This window comes from Pyrus communis, chromosome 2 (assembly GCF_041283825.1).
Source record: "Pyrus communis isolate YQ-2024b chromosome 2, ASM4128382v1, whole genome shotgun sequence".
NCBI lineage: Eukaryota > Viridiplantae > Streptophyta > Magnoliopsida > Rosales > Rosaceae > Pyrus > Pyrus communis.
In genome coordinates this window covers 2,405,337-2,430,172 of record NC_142566.1, presented here as the reverse complement: position 1 = coordinate 2,430,172, position 24,836 = coordinate 2,405,337, and the positions used below count along the sequence as shown (strand labels likewise).

At 36.7% G+C, this 24,836-nt stretch overlaps 3 protein-coding genes and 2 pseudogenes across 3 annotated transcripts; 2 read left to right on the top strand and 3 right to left on the bottom strand.

The window, feature by feature from the left end:
* Positions 1–3,005: 3,005 nt before the first annotated feature.
* On the top strand, positions 3,006–4,345 carry LOC137748864 (NADPH:quinone oxidoreductase). The gene is made up of 3 exons (XM_068489051.2): positions 3,006–3,145; positions 3,257–3,448; positions 3,934–4,345. Exons 1-3 carry the CDS (start codon positions 3,043–3,045, stop codon positions 4,233–4,235), a joined length of 597 nt encoding a protein of 198 aa, XP_068345152.1. The 5' UTR covers positions 3,006–3,042; the 3' UTR covers positions 4,236–4,345.
* A 2,587-nt stretch (positions 4,346–6,932) lies between these two features.
* LOC137748048 (cation/H(+) antiporter 15 pseudogene) lies at positions 6,933–9,270 on the bottom strand (annotated as a pseudogene).
* Positions 9,271–13,634: 4,364 nt separating this feature from the next.
* Positions 13,635–14,819, bottom strand: LOC137748049 (cation/H(+) antiporter 15 pseudogene; annotated as a pseudogene).
* A 207-nt stretch (positions 14,820–15,026) lies between these two features.
* Positions 15,027–15,992, bottom strand: LOC137748050 (cation/H(+) antiporter 15-like). The gene has a single exon (XM_068488151.1). It carries the CDS (start codon positions 15,990–15,992, stop codon positions 15,027–15,029), a length of 966 nt encoding a protein of 321 aa, XP_068344252.1.
* A 6,442-nt stretch (positions 15,993–22,434) lies between these two features.
* On the top strand, positions 22,435–24,473 carry LOC137748051 (NADPH:quinone oxidoreductase-like). Its single transcript, XM_068488152.2, has 3 exons — positions 22,435–22,703; positions 22,967–23,164; positions 23,974–24,473. Exons 1-3 carry the CDS (start codon positions 22,496–22,498, stop codon positions 24,276–24,278), a joined length of 711 nt encoding a protein of 236 aa, XP_068344253.1. The 5' UTR covers positions 22,435–22,495; the 3' UTR covers positions 24,279–24,473.
* Positions 24,474–24,836: the final 363 nt, after the last annotated feature.

The following is a 24,836-nucleotide window of genomic DNA, read 5'->3' as shown; positions in this document are numbered from 1 at the left end:
CGGCCGAAGCCTACGCAAGTAACCAAGTACGTAGTGACCCCCCAAAGCGGATTAACCAAGCAGAGTCACCCCTGAGAAAGTAACCAAGTAGGTAGTGACCCCCCCCCCCCCAACAAAAAAAAAAAAAAAGAGGATTAACCAAGCTGAGTCACCCCTAAGAAAGTAACCAAGTAGGTAGTGACCCCCAAAGCGGATTAACCAAGCAGAGTCACTCTTACAACTATTGAGAAGTGATCACCCAATGCGGATTAACCAAGCATGATCACCTCTAAATGTGTATGGCCATACCTAGGATATAAGGATGGCCCAACGTGGATTAACCAAGCGCGATCCACAAATAGTATGGTCCCCTTACGCGGATTAACCAAGTATGACCATCCATGTACCATTGCTACGTGGTGCAGACTTAGTGTCGCCTAACCCCATGACACTAGGGTAACGGTCCTTTACAATCCCTCCTTTTTTTCAAACCATCAAATATATAATCCAAAACACAATCCATCACGGTTCAAATATCCAATTCACATAATGTTTCATAAGTAGATCGATGGCAACTTAATAACAACAATTATTTAGCATAAGACCTATTTTAAGAATCCATGGTGTAATCACAAAGCTTATTAGTCCGAAAGATTTCAAAGTAATAATCATATCACATAGATTAAAATCACTCTCCTGAGATCCACACTAACGCACTCAAGCATGGAATTCAAGGCATCAAGCTCTGTCACCACCTAAAACAAAGCACAAATCCACAATTAGGTTTCTCTCAATAAATTCACATACCCAAAACTCTCATAAGTCTCCCACAACGACATTCAATGAGGAATCGAACTGTCGTTCTGAGGTAGGGTCCATGATCTTACGTCACTTGCTTCGTAAGATCCAATCACTAGATTTTCACTAGTAAGTCCCTAAGATCCTTAAACAATATCTACCATAGCATACTAAAATTTGGTGTCAATTCAATGGTAAGATCGTCAATCGTTAGAATAATCAAGTGGCGGACCTTATCGATAATACACTCAACTAACAGCATTTTCATAAATCGAATGTCACACTTTGGAAAATTCGACTTTCACCAAAATTTCTCAAATTTTACAGAAATAAAGATCTCAACAAGTAGAGTAAATTTTATACCTGTGTGCAAGTCCAATTTGGCCGAGAAGGCCCCCAAATTGGCTCACACCCGACGAAAACCCTAAGGTGGGTGTTCTTAAATTCGGCTTCCTTGGTGTTCCAACGCCCAACCACCAGTTGGGTCTAGTTCTTAGGTCCAAGGGAAGTTGATTAAGGGTGATAGTGAATGGTGATACTCTCTGGAATGACAATTCGTCGTCGAGAACCCCCGGTTTCTCCTGTTGAGTTTCACCCGAATTAGGCCTTACAACCCTTGATTTTTGGAGGAGATGGAAAATGGAAGGTGATGGAAGATGTGGCAGGTGTAGGATGGTTGAAGATTACCTGAAAATATGGTGGAAGATGGCTGAGTTTGGACCGGCTGAAGGTGGGGTGTTGTGGTGCCTGTTCGCCAAATGGAAACAATTCCCCCATCTAATATTTGCCATTTCCACTTAAAATGACCGGTCCTTTAATCCCAAAAAAAATGTTTGGCCCTTTTTACCCCCAAGTGGAAATTAAAATAACTCCCACAATCTATAGTTTCACAATTTCAAACGTTCATAACTATACCGTTATAATTCAAACTCGCAAACGGTTTTCGCTTATGCGTTCGTGGGTTCGAGATCTATTTGAAAAAAAACACTAGTTGTAACTTCGAAATGTCAACGAGAGATAAAGATTGATTATGAAACTTCCAACTCGAAAACTAATCAATTACTAAACTTAAAATTAACGGAATTAAAATTAACTAATAAAGATAACGTAATCGCAGAATACGAATTTAAAATACGAGATTCATAACGAATGGTGAAATTCCAGGGATGGGATTTCACAACTGTGCATATATATATTTGAACGTATAGTAGTCCTATATACATATAGGTAAATTATATGTATATTGAACTTTTAGTAGTAGGATATACTTTTGAATGTATTTATGTGTATTTATATATTCATGCATGTTAGGGGTAATAGTATGTGCAATAATTATTTGTTCATTATAATTAAGGTAAGTAATAATATTTATTGATTTGATTTGAATATTGTGGCACAAATTGTAAATATTTTGTAATAATAGGTCAATTACTTTTTTATTTGGCTATCTTTTTCAAATTTGGATTTTAGAATTAGGTGAGTTTTTATCTAGAAAATAAGAGTTGCAAGGGTCTATATTTAAATAACTCTTTCATATTTTTTTTGTATAATATTTTATAATATTAGTACGACAATTAACGTTAAACTATGAAGTGATAGAAAATTCATAAAAATTTTCAATTTGAAAGAATCTGTTAGCATTTCTCTTCTTCCAGATTCAACGAGTACAGACAGGATCTCAGGATATTGGGATTACAAATGGAGTAGGATTCTCTCCTTTCTTTTTTTTTCCCTCCTCTTACCTCCCCTCCTATTTGAATGGTCACGGTTAAGTCACGTCAATATCTTATATTAATTTTTTATAAAAAAAGAAACACAAAATAGAGAATATAAGAAGAAATACAAAGAAATAAAAAAAGGAGGGAAGGGAATCATTGTTATTACAAATAGCAGCCCTTTGAAAATTAAAAGGTCTTTCCGTAATTGTATTGTATTGTGATTACAAATTGCGTCCCTTTGAAAAGTAAAATGTTTTTCCGTAATTGTTTTGACCCGCTACCGCATTGCACAGATACGACCCACGTCACTGCATACGTAAACTAAAACACTGTACACGCACATTCCATACATCCAACGGTCAAAAACCCATGTCTCCACCTCAAAGTCATTGGTCCCCCCAAGACCAAGCTCTACCGTCCGATCCAGACCCCACAATTTCTTGCAGCCTCTTACTTAAACTGACGCTCACTTCCAAACCCTATAAATATACTTATTCTGTTGCTGTTGCTGTGTAAGGAACTGTTAAACTTACAACAAAAAGCAAAAATGGAGGCGGCGGCAGTTGCAGCGACCAAACCGTTGATAAACGTGGTGGCTATCTGTGGGTCCGTCCGTGAAGGTTCCTACAACCGCGGCCTCATTCGTTCTGGTTAGTTGCCATCTGGCGCCGTCCTATTGGTTTGCATTTTCATTTTTTTTTAATTTAATTTTTTTTGGGACTGAAAATTACTGAGCTTGGATCATGTGTTGCCGATTGCAGCGATTGAGATAAGCAAGTCGTCAATGAGCGGCGTGGAAATAGATAACGTGGACATATCGAAGCTGCCACTGCTGAACACAGATCTGGAAGGAGAGGGAACTTTTCCACCTGTCGTCGAGGCATTTCGTCGGAAGATCCGAGAAGCTGACAGCATTCTCTTTGCCTCACCTGAATACAATTACTCCGTCTCAGGTATATATTTATTTCTTAAGTTTTTCTATATGTGGAGGAAAAATATAAATTATACATGAATTTTTAGAGTGCTAATACAGGGACACCACATTTATTTGTACAATAATGTGACACTGTGTAACTCATGGAAATTTGGTTTCAATTTAAATTTTGATGTCACGAATAAGTAACGATTGACATATATATTGACACGGAAGTTGATACAAAGATTTGTATGGTAAAGTTTTGATAAGCAAATTTGGCCATATTACTGTATCTCCAAAGTCAATAATTTTATATGAGGAACTACTGAACTCAATCATTTGTTGTCGTCACTCTTCAATTTTTTTTTGTTGAGGTCTATCTTGTAGAGATACTCAAATTAGATCAGTGATCGATTTCTAAGTTCCCACATTGTGAACATAGTAACACTATTTTAAATTTATTTATATCTTATTTTTTGTAGTTTAATGACCAATTTACCCTCACATATATGCACAATACAGCACCACTAAAGAATGCACTTGACTGGGCATCAAGACCTCCAAATGTTTGGGCTGACAAGGCTGCTGCAATTATAAGCGCTTCAGGAGGCTCCGGCGGTTCACGATCCCAATACCATCTTCGCCAAATCGGAGTCTTCCTTGACCTTCATTTCATCAACAAGCCAGAGTTCTTCCTGAATGCGTTTCAGCCTCCTGCAAAGTTCGATGAGAACAGCAACTTAATTGATGCACAGACCAAGGAGAAATTAAAGAAAGTTCTTCTTTCCTTGCAGGCTTTTACTTTGAGACTCCAAGGAAGATAGTTTTTCAGCTCATCTGTGAGATTCATTTCTCATACTATTTAAGTTGTTAGTAAATGGAGATGAAAAATAAAGTGAGATGCCTTCAACCATTTGAAGAGAAATTTAAATGACATTCATTCCGTTTTTTTCTTTTGTTTTGAATATCTTCGGTTGGGAACTGATCACATTACCAACGTGTAACTGTTTGATTGGTTGTTCGGTCTACATATCCCAAAACACAAAGGGATTCATTAGGGATTCATTTCAGTATCTAGAAATTATGTAAAATGAAAGGGTAATGCTAGAGATTTGTAGATAAAATTTGCAAATCAAATTATATATCATCAATAGAAAATAAAGACGTTTATCAATGTTTAAGTAATAACTCAATCATCAATTTTTATATTATTTATTTTATAAATTTTGTTTACAAATTTAATTTCTGACTTAGTGCGAAAGCATCCCGGAGATGCTCGAACTCCGACGAATTCGGATCTCGATGATATCATCCAAAACCCAATGCAATTTTTTGGGGAAATGCATTAAAGTCGTCAAACTTGACAAAGAGAACTTCGAAGTAGACGACGAATTAATCGTCTGAGGTCTGCAATCACAACATACAACGATGAAAAAATCTCGAAACTTCCAATCGTGGGTTCACCACTGCGGGTCAGTGTTCGAAGTTTAAAACCTTTCGAGATTCATCTGGAATCTCTTGTTTCCATCATGGAAACCTCCCCTGGAAGACGGACGACGATTTCAGTTCATCGAAGGAGATCACAGGCATCACCGGATGTCGGTAAGGCTGTGAGGATCGAAGGTTAGGGACGACGCGAATGACGTCATTTCGATCGAATGGTGTCAGGGGTTTGGTGGCTCAGCTCATGTAGCACATTGACATTGGGGTAGCGTGGGGCGGCTCGACTTGGCGCAACTTCAAGTCGCAGCTCACGCGATTCAAGGGTTAAAAAATCTCTCCATTTTTTTTTTTTTATTTTTTTTTATCACACAGATCCAGTTCATTACAATTATAACAACAGTAATATAATATAATTACGATTTGACAAAAATAAAAATATAATATAATTGCGAACAATAATTTAAACAGAATATATAATTTTAAAATAAAAATTAGACTTCATGCTCAAAAGTGAATGTTTCATGCCATTAAGTTGAAAACAAATATTGACATTTAGGCCTTGTTTAAGAACATGGGTTGTTGCAAAGATGAATCTTGTAAATGGGTTTTGTGGTATGCTAAAAACATGTTGTAACCTATTTTATTGAAGGGATTGAGAAGGTGTGACATAGAGGGATGGAGAAGGGCTTGAGGAATTGTGTGTGTGATATTCCTCATGCCTAATGTGTTTATTTATTGTATTCCTTGCGTTGCAAATAATATAATCATAAAAGAATAAGACATTCTAGTATTTTAAATACAATCTACTAGTAATTTACACAACCACACACATACTATAATATCGTAATATTACGACAATTAAATGTTTTTCATCAAAATTTTTGTTTTCTTAAGCCTCATTAAAACCCAAAATTTTAATTAAAAAATAATGAATTAAATAATAAGTAATAAAAACTCCCATACGTGGCAAGAGGCTAGTTTGAATAATAATAATCATGCTTCTGCCTTATTTTCCCTAATTCATCAGGGTATGTGGACGCCATCTGTTACTTTCTTTAGCGGTTTTGCTTTTATATTTTATTTACCGATGATTTTTTCAGATATTCGTGAATATACCTAATCAGACGTATTTGATCACTTCAAGACTTTTGTGGCTACAGTTCGTAATATGTTTCATATTACCATTAAGGTCCTCTAAACTTCCTTCTAGCTCAGAGTCTAGTCAGATAATTTTTGTAAGTTCTTTTTATGTTCGTTTCTCTTAACTTATATTTTGACTTAGTAGTACACGTATTTTTCCTAATGATGGCCTTTTGATTTGTTAAATCTACCCGATACGGTGAACACTTTATTTTCTGTTTGTTATTGATGTGTAGGATTTTAACCACGTTTATTTAATTGTTCGTTTAAATTTGGCTTAGTCATTTAAGTTAATACCTATTCGATCCCCCTCTAGGCTAATTAATATTTATTCTTGAATTTTCAATTGGCACCAGGTCCGAAGACATCAGTGGTGAAATATTTGTGACAACTAGGATGAATTGTGTTGTGGGCCCAGTTCTCCATGTACTGTACTTCGATGACGACAGCTTTTGATGCGAGGAAGATGAAAATAAATTTTTTTTATGTGAGCACTAAATGTAATGTTTTACAAGCATTTTACATGTTAAATTTAGAATTTAAAGTTTAAATGTCTCTGCGTATTCAAGGATGACAATACATAAATACTTTAAAATACAATTTATCAAAAGCTTAATTATTTTACTTTACAGTTAATTATTCTCAAATTACAACAAAAACAAATCATACCAAAAGCAATAACAATACCACATTGTCCACACAATTCAAATACATCTTTATTATTCCGCACAAGAAAGTATTTATAGAAAAGAAAATACAAGCCTAATTGAATATGTAACCAAATTAAATGAGTAAACCTAATTCCTTCAACAAGAAACCTACACATTATTTTGTAGGTAGGAAATAAAATGCAATCCCATATTTACCAATCTCAGTAAGTTTTTATTTCCTAATTCTCCAACACAAATTATTCCAATACATCCCATTTTCTCTCTCAATTAAGAATAATAATCCAAAAGGCGACCTTGTTGCACAACTAGAACGGATGTACTAGCTATAAAGTTTGAAGATACCAATGCATCTCCAAGAAATCCAAGGTCATTAGAGTCGATGCCATCGAGTAACGTCGTGGTGACCTCTGACATTTTTCCATGCCTTCTTCCTACTATGTACATATCATACTCACCTTCCATTGAGCTTATTAGTGGGAGAATTTGTTCCCACCTAGTCACCGACTTCTCTAAAAGTTTTATGGAGGCATCATTCATTGACATCAGCCTAAACTCATCCAAGTACAACTCATCCAGTTTTTTTTCCCTCCCAGTGCTTGCCATGGCCTTCAGAATTCCACCAGTGCCATCTTCGTCGTCGTCGTCGTCGTCGTCTTCATCACCATGATCATCCTCAGAGTACAAGTTTGCTGCATTTTTACTCATGATGTTAAACGATATGACTGTTAGGCTAGTCCTAGGATGTCCAGCCATGCGACCCGCATACGCTAATGCCTCACGGTCATCTACCCCTCCAAAGAAGAGCATGGAATAGCAGCATCGACGGTAAGAGTAGTTGGATGCACCGAGGCCTCGATCCACAAAAACACCCACAGAGCACCGAGCATTTGCGATCAAGTTGTTGTTGAGGCTCTTTAGATGTGAGTTGTTTGCATCTGGTGCCACTCCTCCAACCAATGTGGTGGATTTATTGTGGAACGGGATGATTATTATGGCGACCCGATTCTCCTCAGCCAGGTTGCATATGTCCTGGTGCATCGTGGAGTATTGAGACACCGCCGTGAGTGTTTGCATCGTGACACATTCTCTTTGTTGGGCATATGCTTCAAAGGCGTTTGAGGGGGACGAGTTGTCGGGAGAATGTACATCATTGGTCTTACAAGCATCGTGCACTACCAACATCGCCGAAGTATGCCCCGTTAGTTCGACAAGGTGGACAGCAAGAACATGAAGAGGGGATTTATTGGTTGGATTAGAAGCCTCGAGGAGGTTGATAATGCCTGGCACATTGCGTGAGTTGTGAGCACATGCAAGGATTCGAAGCTCGCTGTTAGATCCTACGCTTACTACGTTTCTCTCTTTGTATTGCACGAAAGGTCTAGCACTGGACTTATAAAAAATTGCTAGAAGCGGACCAACTACAAATGTCATTACCCAAATTGCCAGCACCATTACTCCGAAGGTTTGTTTGTTCAACGCCTAGACATACACATATATATACGACATATTATTTGTCATTCTTTCATGAATTATTCAAAGGCATTACGCATGCATAAAGTCATATATTCCGTACCTTTACTTCCCGACCGGTGTTGAGTATAATAAGTGTCAATAAGCCTTTGGTGTTCATGAGCACTCCAAGAGCCAAACTATCCCGAAATGACATTTTGTTTACTAAGCCGGCAATCAAAGTGCTTAGTGTCTTAGCTGCAAAAGCTAAGATGACAACCCCCCCTACACGATATATGTCCGTCCCAGTTTTTTTCTCCGACGGATAAACGGAACTGAGAATATCCACATAGTTGAGTCTACTCCCATTGATACAGAAGTAGAGAGGCAACAGAATCCCAGGCACAAAACTTCCCACTTTCTTTTTGAGATTGTTTGAAAACTCTCCTCTAGGCATGATAGCTCCAAACATAAAAGACCCTACGATAGAATGAGACCCACATGCATCGGTAATGTACCCACAAAGTATCACCCCAGCTAGAACAAAGCATTCAAGTTGACCGTAGTCGCCATCCTCTTGTACTCTGTCACGAATTCGGTCAACAATCCGTGACAGAAGAGGGTGTACGACAAAAATGCATAGTCCTATAAAAAGCAAGGTGAGTCCCACCGAAATTGTCTGGAAGTTGTTGACTATGGCCATTACGAGCAAAAGAAGAAACCAGGAGCATAAGTCGGAGATAACAGAGGCAGATAAAGCAAGTCCTCCGACAGCAGAGTAGAGAAGTTTGAGGTCTGTGAGGATTCGGGCAAGGTCTGGGAAGTTGGTGGTGGCAAGAGCAACGCCCCAGAACCACGGGCCGTTCACAGTGGGAAGTTTTTGTCCATCTTTGCCTTTTGTTTCTTCGACAAAATCTTTGAGGAGTACATATCGACATAAGGCCCAACCAACAAGGACGGAAAAGACAATGCCGGCGAGCGCAATGCTAAGAGCTTTCTTTCCAGCTCGTAACACTGGTTTTAAATCAAGCTCTAAACCCACCAGGAACATGTGGTAAACGAGGGCCAAGTTTCCGATGGTCTCGATAATCTTCAGGGTACTGTAAGGAAATACGGCTGGTACAACTCTACCCCAATTACTCGTACTCGTCGACATTCCACCCTGAAAATTTGTAACGTGTAAAATGGTGTATATACTACTTACATGTTTTCGTTAATAATAACAACAGATGTAAGAAAAAATTAACAAGAGAGGAATAAGGAAGGATGTACTGCTTACAAGAATCTCAGCAATAATGCGTGGTTGATGCAAGGGTTTTAAGGCGACCATAAAAATACGAGTGCTGAAGACGGCGATGCTCAGTCTTATAACAAGAACTGAAAGAGCTGACATAAAGGGGTTGTGTGCTCGCCATAGTCCTGTTGGGGATATCGTTTTATTGAAGCATACCACAATTAAATCTTTTGTGTTACTGGATATTACAAAATCTTCCCCACCAACACTCCCAGTCAACTTAAAATAAGACATTATGTATAATATACTTCTCTAATCCTTCTGGTCTTTACCTAAGGAGAAACCCCATCTCAGAGAGAAACGGTGATATATATATATATATATATATATATATATATATATATATATATATGTGTGTGTGTGTGTGTGTGTGTGTGTGTGTCTGTGTGTGTACACAATACAAACTTTCTTGCAAGTCGCAATGGCAGGGATGGAGGAAAAGGAAGGCTCCCAAAGAAAACAAAACTTTTGGTGTAATATACGGCGTAAAATTGTTCGGTTATTTTGTAGTTTGTAGTCGTTTCTAGTATAGTTAATTTTTATTGGATAGTTTCTAGTATAGTTAAACATCATTGGTCATCCTGGCTCCTCTCTTCTATACAGTTTTCTTTCTTTCTTTCTTTTTGTTTCATTTAACTATAATTAGTAACGAGGTGTTCGTGGGTCTTATTCAGTACAACGGCTTCATATACCCAAGTAACCGAACTAACCATAAACAGTTCGATATATTTTTCTATGTTTTAATTAACTAAAAAAACCAAAAAAAAAAAGCATCCAACCGAAAAAAGGTAAGTACAATAATAAACAATAAAAAAATCTTATCCTATTAAATTAGGTTGTATGAATTCTAAAATGTCACTGCGCTCAGTTTTGCCCCAAGTGTTCTGTTAGCTCTAACTATTGCATGTCTTTTCTTAAAGTCTATTTCCAAGTTTTCCTATATCTTTCTCTACCCTTTTTGCCTTGAGCCTTTATTTCATAACCACCTTTTCTAATCGAAGCATCTATAAGTCTTCGTTTCACAAATTCGAACCACTTTAACCGATTTTCTCACATCTTAACTTGGATTACGGTCACTCCTGCTTTACCTTGGATATCCTCATTCTTAATCATGTCTTTTCATATGTGCCCACACATCCAACGAAGTATTCCCATCTTTGCATTATGTACAATAAAACATTGCTAACCTTATTGCCATCTTATAAATTTTTTCCCTGAGATTTAGTGACATAGGATGGTCGCACTACACACCTGATGCACTTTTGCACTTCATCCATTCAGCTTGTATTCTATGTTAATATCTCCATCCAATTTTTCGTTCTTTTACAAGATAGATCCAAGATTCTTTTGCAAGATAGATCTAAGATAACAAAAGCATTCACTTTTTGGTACTTCATGATCTCTGATCCTCACCGTTAAACTGAAAAATGGTAAATAGATTTTTTTTTTTATTTTTTATAATTGATTGATTTTCATTCTATATTAATTGTGAACAACCAAAAGACCATTACAAACCTAGCGTCTAACCCGGACGTACTAATTGCCTTGCACTATAAACCTAGGAAGGAAGATGGGGAAGCAAGGTAAGGCATGGCATAGACAGTGAGGCCTAGCATTCAATGTGAACTGTCATAGTTAATATAAGAAGCGCGTGGTGTAGGTGTCAAAACTCTAACATAGCCTAGATTTGGTTCAATATGTATTCTGTCATGGGATGGCTCAAGAGAAAGAGAGAATAAGTGTGTCATTGTTGGAGGTCGCCAACATACAATGCTTGTATTTGATTGTGTATGTATGTGTGCATGTGTGTGTGAAAGTTGCCCTACAATCTGACTTCTTAACCAAATGATTGTTTAACAAGTGAAAAGTTGGTTCGGTTAAGTTCTTTTATGTGCCTCGAGTGAATGAGGAATTAAAATGTAAATTGACTACATAAGTAAGTAAAGCATTAAAAATCCATCAAGATTTAAGTCATGAAGAGCAAGATAATACTAGAGGACTCCACCGAGGCCATTGGTATCGGATTGGACTTCGTACAAAACATGTGTCTTAGTGTGGAAATCAAAGTCGTTGGAATTGCATATTATACGGCAATGAAATTAATTACATGAATTAATCATGATATTCATTGGAACCTTTATTGTAGTTACAATGCAATTCAGTTCTTCTATCATCCATGTCCCAAACAAGATTTATTATATGATATTAGATTTATGTCAAATCACAAGTAGTAATCTATGACGCCATGATGCATCTTACGTTGAAGCAATTGATACAAACATAGCTTGATCAACAAGTACTTCGGCCGAGGATTTATGAGATAGATCTTTGAGTGGCTTCGAGGCATATCTTCTTCTATTGAACAATTATCAGAAGGTGAGAGATTTTTTATTGCGGATTCATGTATCTTCATACTCATACATATGAACGTGAGTATCACACAATCGGGCCATGCAAAGTAGTGAGGGCTTTGAGGTAAACCAAAGTTCATATCTATAAGCATAAGATACCTATGATGCCTCAAGTTTGAGAACTATTTGCACTACTACAACCAGAAGCTATGACATGTGGTAAGCATCCATACGTTTAAACTTCTTGTGTGGTCAGTGTGCAGTGAACTGTGAACTTGTTCAACAGACAAGCACCTATACATTCATTACGTGTCCAACATGCATAACACAAGACCATGCTAACCTTAATTCGAATACACCAGCCTTTTAGGAAAGTCAATGTCCAATGGAATTTCCAAATAGCTAGAACTTTATTTAAGGACTAAGTTACAATGGAATACAAGCCTTTCTACCCTAACCTCAGTTAGGGCATTAATTTCATACCTTCAATCCTATAGGCTCATTCATAGTACGCTATCTCTATAAGCCCAACTCATGGATGAATAAATCTTGCTCATTTATTTATTAATTAATATGGAATTGTTACATAATATCCAATATTACAAAATTGGCTTTCAGGACACAACTTCAGCAGCACACTCAGGCAACCTCTTCCAACAAATCGTTTGAGCCTTGTAGTTAGATTTGACATGAATGTAATGAGATTTTGGTCTGATCAGTGATGTTGTATCTTTACTTTCTTTGTAGTTCTGTGCTGTTTCACAACTATGCCCGAGATTGGGCTCATGTAGCCAAGTTGTATTTCAGTTATGAATAAAGTTTGGGATTTGAAGCAAGTGTGAATTGTTAAATTAAATGAATCATATGTGAATTAACAGACATAAATACATAGATATGTAGAAGAAGAAAAAAATGTGTGTGAGAATTATTTGTTTAAATTGTTCTAGGCAAGGCATAAGAAGAAAGGAAAAAGTTCTCCTCAAAGCATGCACAGATGCACTTGTGTAATGGTAGAGAGACTAAATTTGTAGATTAAATTTTGTAAACTAAATGACATGAATGTTGATGATTGATTTATTATTTAAACATTGATTAATATTGTTTCTTATTGGTGACCCATCATTTAGTTTGCAAATTTAGTCTATAAATTTAGTCCACCTAGTATTACTCTTGTGTAAAATCATATAGCAAATTAACTTCGATGAATAAAATAAGGAGAAAAAAGAAACTCATGTCTCTTAGCCTCTTCCTCTCCCTCACTATGCTCCTCAAAGCTCCCATGACCGCCAGCCTCATGAACCATTGGAGCTCTGAGCCCATGAAAAAATTCAAAGGCATACGTAATACTAATTTTTTGAACTCGAGAAAAAAGTAAATAGGCATATATGGCACCAATATGGTCCCTTCATGGCTCCGCCAGTAATTGTCTATACCCATAACCCATTAGAGTTAGTTTTGCTTATATTGCTCATCAAACAATTTTTGCTCACTCAATTGCATTTACCCCTCTCCTCTCTTTATAATTTTGTGGTCAGATCACTGTCTCCTCTCTAAATCTGTTTTCGACTTTGTGAAACAAGAAATGGAGAAGCTACATTCAGTCATACTTATATATGTGGTAGGGTCTGTTTATTTTTGTATCCATTATTCACAGTTTTTTGTTAAGTTTTTAATCAAATTTATTATGTAATCTCAGTTGGTATCACAACCCAAATAACAAACAGATCTGTAATTTTTGGGTATTTGAGGAAGGAAAGAAAAAAAATGTCAAAGGAAAGAGAAGGAAAAGATAGCTAGCTGGGGAATTATGCCGTAGTATGGTTGGTTTTTGTACTCCAACAGCTCCCAAGAAATAATCCCATTCGCTCCCTCAAATCATGAATCATGAGCAAATTCACTTTTTTGCACAATTAGAATGGATGTACTAGCTGTGAAGTTTGAAGATACCAATGCCTCTCCAAGAACTCCAATGTCGTTCGAGTCATCGTCATCCAGTAACGTTGTGGCGACCTCTTGCATTTCTCCATGTCTTCTACCCACTATGAACATATCATATTCACCCTCCGTGGATTGTATTAATGAGAGAATTTGTTCCCAACTGGTCACCCAATTCTCTACAAATTTTATGGAGGCATCATTCATTGACCTCAACCTAAACTCATCCAAGTACAAGTCATCCATTTTTTTCTCTTCTCCAGTACTTTTCATTCCCTCAAGAGTAACATCGTCGTCGTCGTCGTCGTTCTCATTGTCGTTGTCGTCCTCATCATTATACTCATCACCGTCATCATCATCATCGACGCACGTTTTTTCTGCCTCTTTATTCATAATGTTAAACGTTATAACAGTTAGGGTAACCCTTGGATGTCCAGCCATCCTCCCCGCATACGCTAATGCCTCGCGGTCATCTGCCCCTCCAAAGAAGAGCATGGTAAAGTGGCGGCAGCAGTCAAAGTAGTTGGATGTACCGATGCCCCGATCCAAAAGAACACCCACGGAGCACCGCGCATTTTCCATCAAGTTGTTGTTGAGGTTCTTTAAATGCGATTTGTCTTCATCTCTTGCCCCTCCTTCTCCATCCAATATTGTAGCTTTCTTATGGTACGGGATAATTATAATGGAGACACGATTGTCCTCAGCCAGGTTACATATGTCCTCATGCATCGTCGGATAAGCAGACACTGCCGTGAGTGATTGCACTGTGACACTTTGCCTTTGTTTGACATATAACTCAATGGCATTTGTCGGAGACGAAGATTTGTCAGGAAAGTTTACATCTTTGGTCTTGCAAGCATCGTGCACAACCAGCATTGCCGAAGCGTGTCCAGTTAGTTCCACAAGGTGGACAGCAAGAACATGAAGAGGGGATTGTGTTGTTGGATTAGAAGCCTCAAGGAGGTTGATAATGCCTGGCACATTGCGTGAGGTGTGAGCGCATACAAGGACTCGAAACTGGTTGTTAGGTCCTACGCTTGCTACACTCCTCTGTTTGTACTGCACGAAAGTCTTGGCACTGGACTTGTAAAAGTAGGCTATAAACGGGCCAACCGCAAATGTCATTACCCAAATCACCACCATCAATACTCCGAACGTTTGTTTGTTCAATGCCTAGATATATATATGTAGATGTATACCACATGCAAATTGTCATTCGTTCATAAATTATTCAAAACTTTACTTAAAACATGCGTCGTGCTATACTACAAAACAATCTCATCTAAGTGAAAACTGTTACTTAGGAAAACAAATTGAAAGGTGAAAGGTGAATCAGTAAATTACCTTTATGTCCCGGCCACTATTGAGTATAATGAGTGTCAATAAGCCTTTGGTGTTCATGAGCACTCCAAGAGCCAAACTATCCCGGGGTGACATTTTGTTGATTATGCCGGCAACGAAAGTGCTCACAGTTTTAGTTGCGAAAGCAATGATGGTAACCCACACTACGCGACCGACGGTAGCCCCAGTTTTTTGCTCTATTGGATTTTTTCTGTCACCGAGAATATCCTCAAAGTTGACTCTTCCTCCATTGATACAGAAGTAAAGAGGCATCAGAATCGAAGGCACAAAATTTCCCACCTTCTGTTTAAGCATGTCTGTAAACTCGCCCTTAGGCATAATGGCTCCTAACACAAAAGGCCCTACAATGGAATGGGATCCACAGGCATCGGTAATGACCCCAGAGAGCAACACTCCAGCTAAAACAAAGCGTATAAGCTGACTGTTGTTCCTATCCTCTTTTTCTCTTTCGCGTACTCGGTGAACAATCCATGACAGAGCAGGACGTATTACAAAAACGCACAGTCCTATAAAAACCGAGGTCAAGCCCACTGCATACATCTGGACGCTGTTGATTATGGCCATTACGAGCAAAAGAAGAATCCAGGAGCACAAGTCGGTGATAACAGAGGCGGATAACGCAAGTCCTCCAACATCAGAGTAAAGAAGTTTGAGGTCCGCGAGGATTCGGGCAAGGTCTGGGAAGTTGGTAGTGGCGAGAGCAACGCCCCAGAACAATGGGCCGTTTATAGTGGGACGTTCCTGATCTCCATCATGTGTTTGTGCGACAAAATCTTGGAGGAGTAAATAACGACACAAGACCCAACCAACTAGGACGGAAAAGAAAAAGCCAGTGAGCGCAATGCTGAGAGCCTTCTTCCCAGCACGTACTACTGGCTTAAAATCAAGCTCTAAACCCACTAGAAACATATAGTAAACGAGGGCCAAGTTTCCCATGGTCTCAGAAATCTTCAAGGTACTAAACGGGAATATAGGTTTCGTCAGTTGACCCAAAGCCCTCGTACTCGTTGTCATTCCAGCCTGAAAATTCATATTAATTATGCATCTGCTAACGAACAAAGAACAAAATCAAATATAGATGAAAATTACTATTTAATTGGCAAAAACGCCATATGTGATTTTTCGTGTAAAAACTATTGTCCGTTTTGTGTTGAGCACTGGCTCAGCTCATTTATATTATCTCTGTGTTCGCACGTTACGTCTAATCATGTTTATACATAAAGGAAGAGCAAGATTTCGTGAAGCATTCATACCAAAATAAGCACCATCCTAATTAGCACTTTAAAAATAAACAATTTAATTTATAGGAGTAAAATAGTAAAATAACATTATTTTGAATTTAAGAATTTCAAAACTACCTACGTAGTTGGCTGTTTTTTATGTTTCCTTCTGAAGTTTTTAAAATAAATACATATAAATACATATTTTAAATAAATAAAAAAATTTGAAAGAGCAAATTATCAGATGCTCACACATGTGGCAAGAAGCTAGTATATATAAACATAATCAACCATCCAAATGCTAGTTTCAAGTTGAACATTTGGTATAATAATAATAATAAAATGTAGTAACTCACAATAATCTGAGAAACAATGCTTGGTTGGTGCAAGGGTTTGAAGGCGAAAGTAAGAATACGAGTGTTGAAGACGGCAATGCTGAGTTTTATAATAAGGACGCCAAGAGGTGACATGAAGGAATCGCTGGGTAGTGCTCGCCATATCCCACCACCTGGGTTTATCGTTCTGTTATAGCACACCATTATTCTATCTTTTGTGTCAAAGTATAAATCAAAGCGTTCCCCACCACTAACATTATGTACCACGTGCGTCATTATGTGTGTGTATATACTTTTCGCAGACCAAAGAAAGAAAAAAAAAGTATTATGTACTTTTCTACTCTTTGCGATCTTTCCCAGTTAGCCAGGCTTTCAATCTCCCCTTCCTCTTCCTCTTTTTTCACGGCAATTTATATCCCCAATCCGTAACCCTTATTGAAAGGGACTAAGAAGCCAGAAGGTTAAGGTCTCCGAGGAGAGATTAATTAAGTCCCCAATCTCAGAGAGAGACAGTAATATACTTATGCATGCTGTACGAGAGAAGGGGTGTATATATATAGGCCTACAAAACTATAGGAATGGTCCGAATGGAGGGAAGGGATGGCTCCAAAGGAAAACAAAATCTCGATAACGTTGCTTTGTTGTAATGTACGAATGGTGTAGATTCGTTAGGCTGTTTTGGAAATGTTTTTCCTGTTACGTACGTTGTCATTTCCTTTCTACTAATGAGCCATTAGGGTTTGTTTGGACTGCCATTTCCCGGGTTTTCTTGTTTTGATCGTCCTCGCTCCTCTCTTCGATACAGTTTTACATTTAGTTGTATGAATAATATTTGAGGTGTTCGTTAGATATTAATTATTCAGCATGTCAGCGGCTTTATATAACCAATTAATTAAGCTAACAATGAACAGTTTTTTTCCTTATCAAACCACGAACAGTTTTCGTTTTTGTTTTCTATCTAAGAAAGAAAACAAGTAATAAATAAATCGATTTTTAATAAAATGATTGATTTTGCATTGAGTTTTTCTATTTTGCTCTTGAGGTGGGTTTTAGAGATGTGCGTTGAAATAATGCGAAAGAGGTACTGTGGCAGATTACTACACAGGAGGATTGTTAACTAGGAGAAATTTTTTATTGTGATGGGAATATAGATGGTACATCACTTGTTTTTATGTAAGTGGTTAGAAATTTTATTTTTTAAGTTATTAACTTTTTAATAGACAAATCTCACAATTTGTATAATGACACGTGGTATATCACCTCGTGTACCAATCACACTGAAAAATCTCTTGTTAACTAAGGATGGTGTTCCAGTGGCTAATATTAAGGAGCTAATGCTGAAATTTCGATGCTTGGATCGAGGAGATACCGTCTTAGCTTTCGACTAGTTTGAAAATTAAACTTGAGCACGCATAATGGGCGAACAAACAAACTAATTATAAACAAATATAATGTTACTAACTAAAAAAAAAATATTGTTATGACAGCTACAAACCGAAGGACTACATTATGAATAATTTGTTCTAACTCAATTACAAAGCACCCTATTAATAGAAATCAAAACCTAATAAGAAACTCTAATACATAAAATACCAAAACTATCCAAATAATAAAACAAACATAATATACTAATATTTTCCATCACTCCTGTTAAACTGATGGCGGTAAACAACATGAACTTGCCAACAATCAGATATAGTTGTAGACTCCACTAGACAGACAAGCAAGAAGGCAAGCTCCGTTAGGATATAAGGCAGGCTCCTCTAGGCAATCAGACAGGCAGGCAGGTTGGCAAGCTCAGACAATCGGACAGACAGGCTAACAGATAGAGATCAAATGGCTGTGACGTGTTAGTACAGTTGGATATTAATTGCTGGTTGTTTAAGCATTGCAGTCGTAGATAAGGTTTTAGGGTTGTAACTCGAATAAATGAATGAATGAATAGAGCAGCTAGCAGCAACGTTTTGCTAATGCACAGAAATCCTATATGTTTTCAATTTTCTTTGTTGTTCTTCACTTCAAATCCTCTCTAATCAAAATACAAAATACTTCTAATCAAACATTAACAGATTATCTATGAAAGAAATTCACTCCTACCCTATCATTTATTCAAAGAGGATTTCTGTGAGTAATTCATCTCCTATTCCCTAGGTGGTCATAATTTTATAATTTATCTTTAATAATTTAGTAGATTATCCATTTCAATTCAATCTAATCATGTGTACCAAAAAGCTTATGAAATGTTGTGTCAATGGTTGTAAAATAATGACTTCAAGATTTTGAAATAGATCTCTACCAAATCCTAGTCGGCAGAGAGAAAAACAAACAAAAAATTAATCTTCAAGGGCCAGCCATGGGCGAAGTTACAAAGGAGCTGGGAGGCACGGCCGCCCTTCCCTTCGCCGGAAATCAAGCCCAGGAGTTGTGGTTCACCCCTCTGGTCATGGGCGAAGCTACAGAAGAGTAGGAAGGGGTGGCCGCCCCTCCCTTCGCTAGAAATCAAGCCCAGGAGCAGTGGTTCACCCCTTTGGTCTCGTCGGAAATGATGAAATTTCTGGTTTTCTGGCCTTTTGGATTTCCCCACTCTAGGGCAGCGCAGGCTGCGTGCGGGCTCTCATTTTTTTTTTTCTTAAAGAAAAATACCAGGCCTGGCCAATGAAATGAGGAATGAAGATCTGCATTTTGTAGCTTCTGGAAATGGAGTTCTGGTTCTAACGAAGAAGAAGAGGGAGGAAGAAGGGAAACTTTCTCTCTCTCCCATCCCACCCTGGTGCCCTTTCAAAATTACCCCAATTTGTTTTTTTTTTTTAGCCATTGGCCAATAATTGTGCGCCACCTAACTTGCTATTTAATGTGCTGATTTATCTTACGATTTGTTTTGTTTTTTAATTATTGTCCAATTAATTTGACCACCTTTCCAATATTTTTTAAGCCACACAACATTATTTCTCTTAACATTACTCTAAATTTATACTAGCTTCAAAATATCTTTTGTAAAATATTACGAATTCGTAGTCATTTGAATTTTTATCAGTTACCATCAAATTCAACAAAGTAATAAATAAAAATTTCAATATTTTTATATGTTATCTAAACTACATATTAATAAAACACACATTATCAACCAAAATCCTATTAAATTATCATTTTAACTCTCTAATTAAAACTGAACATATATTAGAAATATGCGCAAAAATGTAATTTCACACAATCAAAATTTTACTTGTTTTTTTTTTTTTAAAGTCTCACCTACATGTGATTCTAACATATCTCAAATTAAAAATAAATAAAATAAAAAAAAATAAAAAAAAGAGCTATCTCCCACTTCCACATTCTCTCTCACTCTCTTCCTCTCTCCTTCTACTCCAAAAACAAAAATAATTTTTTTTTACACACACTATGTGTGTCCATATGTTAGTATGTTTTATAATCAATGTTTGTAGATGTTATATGCTATAAATAGACACTTATTTATACAAAATTGATAAATTATGTAATTTCACACAACCAAAATTTTGCTTTTTTTTTTTTTTTTTTCTTCTCAAAGTCTCACCTACATGTGATTCTAATATATCTCAAATTAAGAATTAAAAAAATAAAAAAAAACGAAACAAAACAAAAAAAAAAAAAAAAAGAGCTCTCTCCCACTCCCACATTCTCTCTCACTCTCTTCCTCTCTACTTCTACTCAAAAAACAAAATTCTTTTTTTTTTTTTTTTTTTTTTACACACACTTTGTGTGTGCCCATATGCTAGTATGTTTGTAGATGTTATATGCTATAAATAGACACTTATTTATACAAAATTGATAAATTTATTAAAAAATCCACCTAGGTTCTCGCCTAAGTGTTAACCGCCATGTCTACCGCCCAATTAGCGCTTAGTATTTTTTATAATTTTGTTCATTATACAGTTGTGTAATAGGATGATACAACAAGAAATGTGCTTAAATCCTTCTTCAAATAATATTGTTGTTCAAATCCCCCTTTGAATGTTTCAGGTAGTCCAAATCCTCCTTTGAATATTCAGTTAGTGTAAATTCTTCTACGAATATTCTGGATAATCTACGTGTGGGCTCTCATTTTTTTTTTTTCATAAAGAAAAATACTAGGCCTGACCAATGAAATGAGGAATGAAGATTTGCATTTTGTAGCTTCTGGAAATGGAGTTCTTGTTCTAATTAACAAAGAATAAGAGGGAGGAAGAAGAGAGACTTTCTCTCTCTCCCATCCCACCCATGCGCCCCTTCAAAATTACCCCAATTTGTTTTTTTTTTTTTTAGCCATTGACCAATCAATGTGGACCACCTAACTTGCTATTTAATATGCTGATTTATCTAAAGATTTGTTTTGTTTTTTAATTATTGACCAATTAATTTGACCTCTTTTCCAATATTTTTTAAACCACACAACGTTATTTATCTTAAAATTTACTATAGATTCATACTACCTTCAAAAAATATTTTGTAAAATATTACGAACTCGTAGTCATTTGAATTTTTATTACTTACCATCAAATTCAACAAAGTAATAAATAAAAATTTTCAATATTTTTATATGTTATCTAAACTACATATTAATAAAACACACATTGTCAACCAAAATCCTATGAAATTACCAGTTTAACTCTCTAATTACAACTAAACATAAATCAGAAATATGGGTAAAAATGTAATTTCACACAATCAAAAGCAAAAATTTTGCTTTTTTTTTTTTTTTTTTTTTTCAAACTCTTACCTACATGTGATTCTAACATATCTCTAATTAAAAACTAAAAACAAAAAAACAAAAAACAAAAAAAGAGCTCTCTCCCACTCCCACATTCCCTCTCACTCTCTTCCTTTCTCCTACTCCAAAAATAAAAATATTTTTTTTACACACGCTTTGTGTGTGCCCATATGCTAGTTTGTAATCAATGTTTGCAGATATTATATGCTATAAACAGACACTTATTTATATAAAATTGATAAATTTATTCAAATCCACCTAGGTTCTCGCCTAAGTGTTAAGCGCCATGTCTACCGTCCAATTAACGCTTAGTATTTTTTAGAACTTTGTTCATTATGCAGTTACATAATAGGATGATACAACAAGAAATGTGCTTAAATCCTTCTTCAAATAATAATGTTGTTCAAATCCCCCTTCGAATGTTTCGGGTAGTCCAAATCCTCCTTTGAATATTCGGTTAGTGCAAATGCTCCTACGAATATTCTGAATAGTTCAAATAATCTACTTGCATACCCTAGACTTAGACCTCAAACAGATGTACACATTTTTCCGGAACCTTTAACCTTTTAAATTTAGCCCCTACCCCCGACAATTCCTGGCTTCGCCACTGGGGCCAGCAACAATTTTTCTTCTCTTCCTTCTCTTTTTCCTATTTTTGTAGCGGTAGGTCTCTCGCTATGTCGGATTATATATTTGATTTGTTAAGTTAATGGGTGCCGAGTTCGGATAATAATCGGATTATATATATCTTAATTACCAATTACACTGTATTGAGACAAATCCATTTGCATGTGAGATAAAAGTGAAAAGCAACAACTCTTACCAAAGGTGAAGGGGATTTGAAAGAGTAAGGACACTTGGTGTACGTAGGACTTGCAAAAACTAGCATTTACAAGCTTTAAAATTACCCTTGAAAGCATCTCCCATGTTAAACCTGCACAGGCTAGCTCTACTGCAGTCTACATGTGCGCATGCATCCTTTTATTTCTGCTGATATCTATCAGATAAGATTCATTATATCTCTAAAACTTCCCTTTTAAAATGTAACCAATAATTGATTGTTCTTGTCCAACGTTCATAAATATACTGCAGAAATAATAATGCACTGCGTTCTTGGGGAGACTGAAGAGAAAATAAACCACAAGAGAAATTACAGAAATGGAGGATTCCGCCTCAGGAAAATCGCTCATAAGAGTTGAAGTTGGCCACCAAGACCAAGCGCCTCCACTGTTTGGTTGTTTCTGCGTGTTTGGGCCTTGTGCCTCCCCCTTCGCCACCAAAAAGAACAAGAACTCGCTCATAAAAGTTGCAGCAGTTTGCGGGTCGCTTCGCAAAGCTTCCTACAACCGCGGTCTCATTCGTTACGGTTAGTCTTCTGGGATTTTCTAATGTTCCGAGGTATTCTATACTATAGAGTTTCTTATAACATGCAGTTGAATATTTGATCAAGGATAACCAAGATCTAACAGTTAAAAGCCACGGGTATTAGAGTCGCCGAACCCTTAAAATATTCGTAGTTTTCGTTTTGTTTGCTTAGCTTCTTTTCTTCTGGTGGATGATGACTGATGAGTGCTTGTGTGTGTTATGATGAATGCTTGATTGGCGTCGTTTCGGGGTTCTAATTAATAGCGATTGAGTTAAGCAAGACGTCGATCAGCGGCTTGGAAAAAGAGTACGTGGACATCTCAGAGCTGCCATTTCTGAACACGGATCTGCAGGGCGAGAAGGAGAAGAGTTTTCCGCCTGCTGTCGAAACGTTTCGTCAGAAGATTCTGGAAGCTGATAGCATTTTTTTTGCTTCTCCCGAGTACAAATACTCCATCTCCGGTGGGTATCATTTCTTACTGCTTTCCTGAGTACAATTGTTACTTCTTGTACTGTTGTTTCAAATTTATTAGTTTTCCTCACTGTCAATTTTGTTCAAATGTACAATCATGGTCAATTCATATAAATTGGCTTCCACGAGTTAGTCAGTCACGTGCTTGAACATTTGTTTGAAAGTGCTTTTAAATTAGCCAAAGCACTTAAAATTATATTCGGTGAAAAAAGTTCAAAATACTTTTACTAGAATGCTTTTGAACAGAAATATAAAGACGCAGTTTCAAATGAGACCGTATTCACTCCTAGTAAAACCAAAAAAAATTTGTTCCCATTATCTTATCTCTTTGTTTCCTAAAAAATCTCTTATGATGTGAGAATTGATAGTTGGATATTTTCTTTAAGGATTCATACAAAGAATTCAACGTCCATCAACTTCCACATCTTGTAATTTATAAAATATGATTCAAGCAGATGGTCTCTCTACCACTCATACAAAAATATTATAATACTTTTGTACATGAAGCAGATATGGTTGCTACGTATATGTAATTTAAAATTGAAATGTTATTGGGCAATGTTATTTAAATATACAAGATCAACATATTTACTGACACATTCTCTAGTATACGTGAACTCGTGTATAATAAGAGGATCTGTCTCTATTAGAAAGTACATCGGTAAGTGTTTTAATTTTGTATGTCCAAATAGTTCTGATACTATTTGTTTGGAGTTTGATCACCGATATTTTTTTGGGTTAATATAACAAGTAGTATTGTGCAACTACCTTAAGAATGTTTTAACCCTCACTATGCCAGGACCTCTAAAAAATGCAATCGACTGGGCATCTAGACCACCAAATGTCTGGGCTGATAAGGCTGCCGCGGTTGTAAGTGCCTCAGGAGACTTTGGCGGAGGACGAGCCCAGTATCATCTTCGCCAAGTTGGAGTGTCTCTCGACCTTCATTTCATTAATAAGTCGGAGTTTTTCTTGAACGGACTCCAGCATAATCCTCCAAAATTCGACAGGGATGGCAACTTGATTGATGAACAGGCCAAGGAGAACTTGAAGGAAGTTCTTCTATCCCTGCAAGCATTCACTTTGAGACTTCAAAAAAAGTGATAAAAGACACTGTTTCGTGTTTCAAACTGATGACTTGACTTCCAAGTCACAATGGAGGCCTGAAGGTTTGAAACAAGAAACAGTCTCTTCGGATTTGTAGGAATTGTATGTTTCAAGCTATGCCATGTCGTATGAGTTTCTGCCTTTGGAGATGGAACTTACACCTTGATTTGTGTTTATGTTCATGTTATAATAAAATATATACTTATTGCCTCTGGAAGTCTGTACCATTTACTAAGATTTGCATGTATACACTGGCAATGTTACGAGTTGTTTTGCCGGTGGGAATTATATGTTTCTTTCAAGTAGGGGAATCAAACTTACGCCCTCGGACGCAATAATATATGTTTTTAATAACTTACGCAACAAACTACATGCAAGATACTTGTCCGTTTAAGAACCACCCAACAAGACAAGTTTAGCACTTTAAAATGCTCAGGGTGCAAGAATACTACTGTTTGATAGATTTTTTTCATGTATCCAAAATAAGTATATCTTTACTTGTATTATAACACATAACTAGTTTGTATTAAAAATCTCTTCTAAAGTTTATCCCTT

Coding starts and splice junctions, on each gene's coding strand:
- LOC137748051 (XM_068488152.2), top strand. CDS start 22,496: ATGGAGGATTCCGCCTCAGGAAAATCGCTCATAAGAGTTGAAGTTGGC. Junction 22,704..22,966: donor CCGCGGTCTCATTCGTTACG/GTTAGTCTTCTG, acceptor TCTAATTAATAG/CGATTGAGTTAAGCAAGACG. Junction 23,165..23,973: donor GTACAAATACTCCATCTCCG/GTGGGTATCATT, acceptor TCACTATGCCAG/GACCTCTAAAAAATGCAATC.
- LOC137748864 (XM_068489051.2), top strand. CDS start 3,043: ATGGAGGCGGCGGCAGTTGCAGCGACCAAACCGTTGATAAACGTGGTG. Junction 3,146..3,256: donor CCGCGGCCTCATTCGTTCTG/GTTAGTTGCCAT, acceptor TGCCGATTGCAG/CGATTGAGATAAGCAAGTCG. Junction 3,449..3,933: donor ATACAATTACTCCGTCTCAG/GTATATATTTAT, acceptor TGCACAATACAG/CACCACTAAAGAATGCACTT.
- LOC137748050 (XM_068488151.1), bottom strand. CDS start 15,992: ATGGGAAACTTGGCCCTCGTTTACTATATGTTTCTAGTGGGTTTAGAG.